Source organism: Podarcis melisellensis (assembly GCF_964234715.1).
Source record: "Podarcis melisellensis genome assembly, chromosome: 16".
Classification (NCBI taxonomy): Eukaryota; Metazoa; Chordata; class Lepidosauria; order Squamata; family Lacertidae; genus Podarcis; species Podarcis melisellensis.
This window is the reverse complement of record NC_138533.1, coordinates 5,768,948-5,779,059: the sequence shown is the minus strand read 5'-3', so window position 1 is coordinate 5,779,059 and position 10,112 is coordinate 5,768,948. Positions and strand designations below refer to the sequence as shown.

The 10,112-nt window shown below is 45.9% G+C and overlaps 1 protein-coding gene across 3 annotated transcripts; it reads left to right on the top strand.

Moving 5' to 3' along the window:
- Nucleotides 1–1,709: 1,709 nt before the first annotated feature.
- LOC309359269 (uncharacterized protein) lies at nt 1,710–9,593 on the top strand (the record flags this gene model as incomplete). Of its 3 annotated transcripts, none has more annotated exons than XM_081892735.1 (2): nt 1,710–2,009; nt 9,026–9,593. In XM_081892735.1, 2 exons carry the CDS (start codon nt 1,710–1,712, stop codon nt 9,380–9,382), a joined length of 657 nt encoding a protein of 218 aa, XP_081748861.1. In that variant the 3' UTR covers nt 9,383–9,593. The 3 variants fall into 3 exon arrangements, with proteins under 3 accessions (XP_081748861.1, XP_081748862.1, XP_081748863.1); XM_081892736.1 differs by lacking the exon at nt 9,026–9,593 and adding an exon at nt 2,224–2,718 and having other exon boundaries at nt 1,710–2,145; XM_081892737.1 differs by lacking the exon at nt 1,710–2,009 and adding an exon at nt 6,938–7,079 and having other exon boundaries at nt 8,551–9,593.
- Nucleotides 9,594–10,112: the final 519 nt, after the last annotated feature.

The window sequence follows — 10,112 nt, the reverse complement described above, 5'->3', positions numbered from 1 at the left end:
GTGTGTGAGGTTTTGAAACAATGAATGGATGGAATTCCCTGAAGCAGTGGGTTTTCTGTATCAGTGCTAGTTACCTTTTAGGTCCTACACTATGTTTCTATGGGTTGGGAATCGGGATCCCGGAGAAATGAGGAAGGGAGCCATTCCCCAGCCAACAGGAGTGCTCAGTCCTCGAGGCAGAAAAAGAAGCTGTACATTTCCACAGGTTAAGGTGGAACTTAAATGGCTCAGGACCACAGTATCTCAAGGACCGACTCTTTCCATATGAACCTGCCTAGACCCTGAGATTATCTTCTGAGGCCCTTCTTGGTGTGCACCCTCCACGATAGGTCTGGGGGTGGCAACATGAGAACGGGCCTTCTCTGCAATGGATCCCCATTTGTGGAATGCTCTCTCCAGGGAAATTGGCCTGGCGCCTTCATTATGCACCTTTAGGTGCCAGCTGCCAGGCAAAAATGTTCCTCTTTAAACAGGTCTTTGGCTGATTGACATCCAGTGCGCTTTTGATATGGGGAGGGGGGATTTATTGTTATGTATATGCTTTTATTATGTATATATTTTTTGTTTTTATGCATATGCCTGCGGGCATAGGGCAGTATACAAATGTAATAATAAATAAAATAAAATAAGTGCAATTTTATATGAAGAATTATCCAAGAGTGGAGGTTGAGTCATTGGAGCTAATGAGGGCAGTGTCACAAAAACCTCAGTCTGCTCTCAGAGAACTCACAACTGTTTGCCTTCTGCAACCAGTTTAGGGATTGCCTGACATAACAGGCTCTGCTGCCCAAATCTGTTTCCAAAAGGTGAAAAGCCAGGTGCCTCCATGAAGGGCACAAGCAGAACAGGACCACATCAACCCTGAAATGTGTGGGTAGATGAGGTGTGGAGAACCTGGTGGACCTCAAGGTGTTGTTAGAGGAGAAACTACAGAAAGTAGGGCTGCTCTCAGTTCCTGCTTGTGGGCTTTCCATAAGCATTGGTTGGCTACTGTGAGAACCAGATACAGAACCACAAGGGTCACTAGCCTGTGGTCTCAAGACTCCAACTCCCACCATCTTTGATCATTGAACATGTTGGTTTAGGTTGGTGGGTATCAGAGTACTCACAACATCTGAACAACAAGTCCTCCCAGCCTGATCTAAAGAGCTCCCCCTACCCATTGGGGAAGACTGGCGTATTCACATCCTGTGTGATGTTTAAGAGCAAGGTTAGCTCTCTTACACTTGAAATATCACCTATGCACTTCCATCATATACTTGTAATTCAAGAATGGATGGACATAGAAGACAACGAGAGATACATAATTTTGGTGGTTCGGGGAAAGAGAAGAAATCTGTGTTTCTGATGTAATGAGGTGTTGTTTTCCCCCCGTGTCTTTCAGATGTGTGAAGATGGGTGTAACGATAGAGTTATCTACTCCTCTGGGAGAGAACCCTGGTTCAATCTGAACTCAACATGGTATGGCCCAGCTGGATCCTGGTTGGACAACCGCCGCAAACCATTTCGCTATGTTGTAAACACAGCCTGTGTCACCGGTTGCAACCGCAGGGATGATGTACCGAGAAGAGGAGGCCACAATTACCGATGCTACGGCTATCGGCGCTCCACCTGCAGACAAGGGGGAAACCCAAGAGTGACCTGCTGCGTCCACAATCCTTCGGGAGGACCCCGTGATTACTGGGGGCGTCCAATAGGCGATTCGTGTGATGGAAATACAGGGGGGCACTATTCTAATGAAGAGTCGTTCTGCTGTGGATCCGGTGGTGGATCTGCTGGTGGATGCGGAGGTGGATCTGCTGGTGGATGTGGAGGTGGGCAAGGAGGGGCATGTGCCCAGCCAGTTGCTTCATCAGGAGGATGTGGAGGAGGACGAGGAGTGTGCTCTGAGCCTGGATGTGGAAGAGGACGAGCAGTATGCGCAGAACCTGGATGCGGGAGATCTTCAAGAGGGCTGCAAACCTCTGGGGGAGCAGGGTGTGCTGGGTCTTCAGGAGGATGTGGAGGAGGTCGAGGTGTGTGTTCTGAGCCGGGATGCGGAAGGTCTTCAAGAGGGCTGCAAACCTCTGGGGGAGCAGGGTGTGCTGGGTCTTCAGGAGGATGTGGAGGAGGACGAGGAGTGTGTTCTGAGCCAGGATGCGGAAGGTCTTCAAGACGGCCGCAAACCTCTGGGGGCTCAGTGTGTTCCGAGTCCAGCGTTAGATCTTCAGGAAGATGTGGAAGAGGAAGAGGAGTATGTTTTGAGCCGGGATGCGGAGGAGGAAGAGGAGTATGTTCTGAGCCGGGATGCCGCTCATAGGAGAGTATGTGCTGAGCCAAGGGGTTCATCTTCAGGTGGATGGAGGAGGATGTGTTCCAATGATGAGCTCATCATCTACACAGAAGGTTCTTCCTTCCAGATGGTGAGAGGGAAGCAAGCTGCAGGTGCCGTCCTAGACTGACTGATGGTACCGATACCAAACCACATACATAGCCCTTTCCATCAATGTGAAGACATTCTAAATTTGAAAACATCCTGAAAATGATGTACCGTTTCTCACTCCATCAACCCCTGAGTGATTCTGAAAACCTAAAGACTGTGTCCACTGCAGAGAAGTGTGAATGTTTCTTAGTGGACCATATCTGGACCATTGGTGCCTGAACATTATCTGCCTGCAATGAAGTTCTGTGCTTTCCCTGTTTTTCTTGGCATCAATAAAATTATGTTGATTGGCTAAAGTCGTGTTCTTCTGATTATTGGGTCAGTGGCTGCCCTGCTAGTACCTTCTTTGTGGCCTGGGAAGATGGGTGTGGCTAGGGATTGATTTAAGTCAGAAAATAAATTGTTATATCAAAAGGGGAAAAACACTAAGTAAAATCACATAGAATTATTTTTTGCTCTACAGCGCCATCTGGTGTTTCATGTTTATAATGCATTGAAAACGCTGCATTCTGAATAATGTAGCTGAGTCCAATGTCTCTTGCTTGCAACCACTAATTGCTCTTGATGCATCCCAACAATTGATTGCCCAATTCATATGTTACAATGGCGACATCTTGTGCAACTGATAATTGTCATGTTGCTAAGGAGTGACTCATACTTACTATGTACGCTTCCACAGATGAGTCACATGGAAAAACAATGGCAGATTTGTCTGACCTTAGATCTTTCCAGCTGAGTACACTTCCCTGGCCATCTATGCTGGCCCACCAGGACTTTGATCAACTTCCTTGATTTGCTATCCATGTGGATGGAAACCTTGCAGTGCTCCAGATGTTTCTGCACTCCAGCTCCCATCAGCCCCAGCATTCAGCATGGCCCAATGGTCAGGAGTGATGGAAGTTCAAAATAACTTTTGTTTTAAAAAAACAAAGCCCAGAAGCTTTTCTTTTGGGAATTATAAGGGCAGAACCACCTAAATTGTATTGAAATTTATTTATGTATGCTACCACCACAGCAAGAATGATACTTGTCCAAAAATGGAAAAGAAGTTAAAGTCCCATTAAAGGAAGAATCGATACAAAAAATTATGGAATATTCAGAAGTAGTGAAACTTACCGGAAGAATAAGAAATCAAGATAACAAACTTTTTATAAAAGAGTGGAAATGGTTTATTGCAGAACAGGCAAACTCGGCCCTCCAGATGTTTTGGGACTACAATTCCCATCATCCCTGACCACTGGTCCTGTGAGCTAGGGATGATGGGAGTTGTAGTCCCAAAACATTTGGAGGGCCAAGTTTGGCAATGCCTGGTTTATTGAATATTTACAGATAAACTGCAAACAGATAAAAACATTAGCAGGATTATTGTAATAACCTGCAGTTTCATAAGGGTATATATGCGAAGTAGATAATTAAATGAATTTTGATATGCAGAAGATATTAAAAAATAAATTTAAAGAACCACAAAAAGAGGTGGAAGGAAGCCAAACTTTGAAATGTTAAATAGATTGTAAAAGTAATCAAATGTATAAACTTCAAAAGTAGAAAGACTTATTTTTAAAAAAGGAGTGATGGTAGTTGAAAGCTGGCAACATCCGGAACGCCATATACCACCATAAACTTGCATCTTCCGATTTATATATAGAAATGCAAATTTAGAAATTTAGGCTGCAGCATCTGGGACTTCCTAGTTTAGTTGGGGGCGGGGAGAGACTAAATGATGATAGAAGCTTATATAATTATGCATGGCATGAAGAAAGTAGAGAGAGAAAGGTGTTTCTTCCTGTTTCATAACACTAGAACTCATGAACATTCAGCAAAGCTGAATGTGGAAGATTCTTCTTCGTGCAGCAGGTAGTTAGTCTATGGAACTCCCTTCCACAAGAGGCAGCGATGGCCATCAACTTGAATGGCTTTAAAAGGGGACTGAACAAATGAATGGAGGAAAGACTACCATAGCTACTAGCCACAGTGGCTATGGGGTGCCTCCACGGGGAGAGGCACAGATGCTTCCGAATGGCAGTTGATGGAAACTCCAGGACAGGAGAAGGGGTTTGCTTTCAGGTCCGGCTTGTGGGTTTCTGACAGGCATTTGGAGTCGCTGCTGTGAGCTGAAGATGCTGAACCAAATGAGCTACTGGCCTGATCCAGCAGACTCGTCTTCTGTTCTTATATTATCATGCATTTAATTGGTTTTGGTGGGTCTACCCATCCCAAAGGGACGCGGGTGGCACTGTGGGTTAAACCACAGAGCCTAGGACTTGCCGATCAGAAGGTTGGCAGTTCGAATCCCCGTGACGGGGTGAGATCCCGTTGCTCAGTCCCTGCTCCTGCCAACCTAGCAGTTCGAAAGCAGGTCAAAGTGCAAGTAGATAAATAGGTACCGCTGTGGCGGAAAGGTAAACGGCGTTTCCGTGCGCTGCTCTGGTTCTCCAGAAGCGGCTTAGTCATGCTGGCCACATGAACCGGAAGCTGTATGCCGGCTTCCTCGGCCAGTAATGCGAGATGAGCGCCGCAACCCCAGAGTCGGCCACGACTGGACCTAAAGGTCAGGGGTCCCTTTACCTTTACCTTTAACCGACCCCAAAGACTTTACCAATTTGAAATGTGGTGGAGTAATTTTAATAATAATTAAGACTATGGAAAAAACACCCATGAATATATCATATAATCAATAGCACGTTAACCCATTCTTATTTATAATAATAGAAATGTAGAGTTGGAAGGGACCTTGAAGATCATTTAGTCCAATTCATGTCAATGCAGGAATATGCAGCTGACTCATAGAGGGATTGAACCATGCTCTAACCCAGGGGTCAGCAAACTTTTTCAGCAGGGGGCTGGTCCACTGTCCATCAGACCTTTTGGGGGCCGGATTATACAGTTGTACCTCTGGTTACATACGCTTCAGATTACATACGCTTCAGATTACATACACTTCAGGTTACAGACTCCCCTAACCCAGAAATAGCACCTCAGGTTAAGAACTTTGCTTCAGAATGAGAACAGAAATTGTGCTCCGGCGGTGCGGCGGCAGCAGGAGGCCCCATTAGCTAAAGTGGTGCTTCAGGTTAAAAACAGTTTCAGGTTAAGAACAGACCTCCTGAATGAATTAAGTACATAACCCAAGGTACCACTGTATTTTGAAAATAAAGATAAACAAATTCCTATGCACCACAAATAACCCAGATATGCATTTTAAATAAAAGCATACATTCTACACATGTAAAAACAAGGTGATTCCTGGAGCATCCGCTGGCGGGATTTAGAAGGTGATTGGGCTGTATCTGGCCCCCAGGCCTTACTTTGCCTACCCATGCTCTAACCAGCTGAACTATTATGTGCTTTGAATGGTTATTAGCATTTAACACTCATAAAGTGCCCATATCTTTCTAAGCAGAGTGTGAGCATACACACACAAAGAGACACAGATGCCCTAATCTATGTCCATGATGACTAAGGCTCTAAACTAAAAAAAACACACACCGTAAAACCATGAAGTTTGGAGTCTATAATTATTGCAATACATCATTGCATACATCTGTACTATTTATCCCAGGAACAGACGGATTTTGTCCCTCCTACAGCTGTAGGATTTCAACTCTTTTCAGCCACAAGCAGGACAGCCAATGACCAGGGGTCAAAGGAGATGGAGTCATATAAAAAGGGCCACAAACACCAAATCCCTCTACTGGTTTAGCTCAGTGGAAGCCAATGTGTTGCCCACCAGATTGTTTGAACCACAACTTCCATCACCCTTGACCATTGACCATACTGTTTGGGGCTGAAGGGATTTGGAGTCTAACAACATCCACATGGCACAAGATTCACCACTCCTGATCTAAAGATCTCCCCTCACCCACCATAACACCATTAAGCCCAAAGTCTGAAATTACCTAAACATATCACTACCTATATATGTGCTGTCTGGTTTAGGAATTAGGACCCTGTGGTCTTCCAGATGTTATTGGACTTCATTACCCACAATCCTTCACCTATTTCCATGATGTCTGTGGATGATGGGAGTCCAACAGTATCAGGGTGGGCAGGAGATTGGGGATGCCAAATCTGGAGATCAGAGTGACCCTCTGAAAATCCATATACAGTAAATGAGCCACCTGGAGAACTCCCATTCTTCAAATCTCAATCCACATGAGCAGTGATGAATAATCCATTTATCAGCTGGCACGGGGTACTACAAATCTGTGTGGCAAGAAGCTCAGCATGGTTCTGCCTGGTGCTGATGTGGAGACATTGATCTCCTACAGCTTCATCTCTGAGTCACTAGGGCTACCATCCAACCACTGTCACCAGCATCCCGTGCCTTTCCCATAGAGTTCTTTGATCTTTATAGAAGCCACATGCTTTATCATCTGTATCATGGAACTGGTGTGACTACTAATTAGATGTATCTTGATCCATCGAATTATGGTTACATAACATGTCAAGGATCAGGTGCCAATGAGGCTGCTGTAGTATGCAGACATGGTCTCCTTGGGTCCATGGTTTTGGACTGACCCACCATTCCCAGGGTCCTGCATCATCTATAGGGAGGAGGACTGTTTAGAACTATATAAAAGGGCCTCTCTATCCTGGAGTCCTCATTCACTCACTGGCCTTTGCCTCTTCACCAGCTGTCTTCTCCCCACTTGTTAAGGTAAGTCGGATTCTGCTGATGCTTGTGTCTTCACTTTGCCCTGAGTGAGTTTCTAGACTTCTGCTATCAGTGTTAACTAGCTTCCTGCTGTTCAGATTGGGACTACACCATCAGGATATCAGGAAAAAACAGATGGGAACAAGGAGAGCAATATGATCAGCATCTCCAAATATTTGAAGGGCTATTATGTCAGTGCTGGGACTCCAGAGGATGCTTTCTGTTGCTCAAAGCAACTTGAAAGAATAGGTCCAAGTTATAAGAAATATGATTTTGACTACATATTAGAAAGAACACTCTGATGGTACAAGCTGTCTGACAGTGGACTCAGATGGTGGTGTGTGAGGTTTTGAAACAATGACTGAATGGAATTCCCTGAATCAGTGGGTTTTCTGTATCAGTGCTAGTTACCTTTTAGGTCCTACACTATGTTTCTATGGATTGGGAATCAGGATCCCAGAGAAATGAGGAAGGGAGCCATTCAGGGATTCCTGTTGTGGATTTGTTTATTATCTGCACTCTGGACGAGATTGGAGGGGGGTGGGTGACAGGAATCCTCAGTCCTCGATATAGAAAAGGAAGCTGTACATTTCCACAGGTTAAGGTGGAACTTAAATGGCTCAGGACCACAATATCTCAAGGACCACCTCTTTCCATATGAACCTGCCTGGACCCTGAGATTATCTTCTGAGGCCCTTCTTGGTGTGCATCCTCCATGACAGGTCTGGAGGGTGGCAAAATGAGAATGGACCTTTTCTGCATTGACTCCCCATTGGTGGAATGCCCTCCCCAGGGAAGTTCGCCTGGCGCCTTCATTATACACCTGCTTCCCCTTCTACAACCAGTTTAGAGATTGCCTGACATAACAGGCTCCGCTGCCCAAATCTGTTTCCAAAAGGTGAAAAGCCAGGTGCCGCCATGAAGGGAACAAGCAGAACAGGACCACATCAGCCCTCAACTGTGTGGTTAGATGAGGTGTGGAGAACTTGGTGGACCTCAAGATGTTGTTAGATGACAAACTACAGGAAGTGGGGTTGCTCTCAGTTCCTGCTTGTGGGCTTTCCAGTGGGTTGGTTGGCCACTGTTAGAACTGGATATAGAACTACAAGGGCCACTAGCCTGTGGTCTTATGAATACAACTTCCACCATCTTTGATCACTGACCATGTTGTTTGGGGTTGGTGGGTGTCAGAGTACTCACAACATCTGAAGAACACCAAGTCCTCCCAGCCTGATCTAAAGAGCTCCCCCTTCCCATTGGGGAAGACTGATTAACCTTCTCTCCATGTTTAAGAGCAAAGTTAGCTATTTTATACTTGAAACATCATCCATGCACTTCCATCATATACTTATAATTCAAGAATAGATGGACATAGAAGACAACGGCAGATACATAATTTTGGTGGTTCAGAGAAAGAGAAGAAATCTGTGTTTCTGATCTAATGAGGTGTTGTTTTCCCCCCCGTGTCTTTCAGATGTGTGAAGAAAGGTGTAACGATAGAGTTATCTACTCTTCTGGGAGAGAACCCTGGTTCAATCTGAATTCAACATGGTATGACCCAGCTGGATCCTGGTTGGACACCCGCCGCAAACCATTTCGCTATGTTGTAAACACAGCCTGTGTCACCGGTTGCAACCGCAGGGATGATGTACCGAGAAGAGGAGGCCACAATTACCGATGCTACGGCTATCGGCGCTCCACCTGTAGACAAGGGGGAAACCCAAGAGTGACCTGCTGTGTCCACAATCCTTCGGGAGGACCCCGTGATTACTGGGGGCGTCCAATAGGTGATTCGTGCGATGGCAATACAGGGGGGCACTATTCTAATGAAGAGTCGTTCTGCTGTGGATCTGGTGGTGGATGCGGAGGTGGATCTGCTGGTGGATGCGGAGGTGGGCAAGGAGGGGCATGTGCCCAGCCAGTTGCTTCATCAGGAGGATGTGGAGGAGGACGAGGAGTGTGCTCTGAGCCTGGATGTGGAAGAGGACGAGCAGTATGCGCAGAACCTGGATGTGGGAGATCTTCAAGAGGGCTGCAAACCTCTGGGGGAGCAGGGTGTGCTGGGTCTTCAGGAGGATGTGGAGGAGGACGAGGTGTGTGTTCTGAGCCGGGATGCGGAAGAGGACGAGCAGTATGCGCAGAACCTGGATGTGGCAGATCTTCAAGAGGGCTGCAAACCTCTGGGGGAGCAGGGTGTGCTGGGTCTTCAGGAAGATGTGGAGGAGGACGAGGAGTGTGTTCTGAGCCAGGATGTGGAAGAAGACGAGGAGTATGTTCTGAGCCGGGGTGCCGCTCATAGGAGATGATGTTCTGATCCAAGGGGTTCATCTTCCGGTGGGTGAAGTAGGAAGTCTTCCAAGCCATTGGAAAGATGCTGGAGAAGGCCTGCCTGTTCCAAGCCATCAGATGGGCTCCAAATCATCCTGTCCCTGCAACCACAATATACAAAGCCAAGAAGAGAGAGAGATGCTGTTGGGCCGAGTGCCTGGCAAGAGCAACCACAGCAAAGGAAGCTTGTACTTACTTACTTACTTACTTACTTACTTACTTACTTATTTACTTATTTATTTATTTATTTATTTATTTATTTATTTATTTATTTATTGTATTCATGCATAAATTAGTAGCCAAGCTGGGCTCTCAAAGCAGCTTACTCTAGAAATTCAAACCCCCCACCCACCCCACCCCAAAAATACAATACCTCAGGAAATAATGAGAGTGGTAATTGCCTCTTCTGGGCCATGTCTATTGATGAGATCATCATCTACACAGAAGGTTCTTCCTTCCAAATGGTGAGAGGGAAGCAAGCTGCAGGTGCCGTCCTAGACTGACTGATGGTCCCGATAAAAACCACATAAATAGCCTTTTCCATCAATGTCTTCGTCTAAATTTGAAAACATCCTGAAAATGATGTGCCGTTTCTCACTCCATCAAGCCCTGAGTGATCCTGAAAGCCTAAAGACTGTGTCCACTGCAGAGAAGTGTGAACGTTTCTTAGTGGACCATATCTGGACTGTTGGTGCCTGAACGTTATCT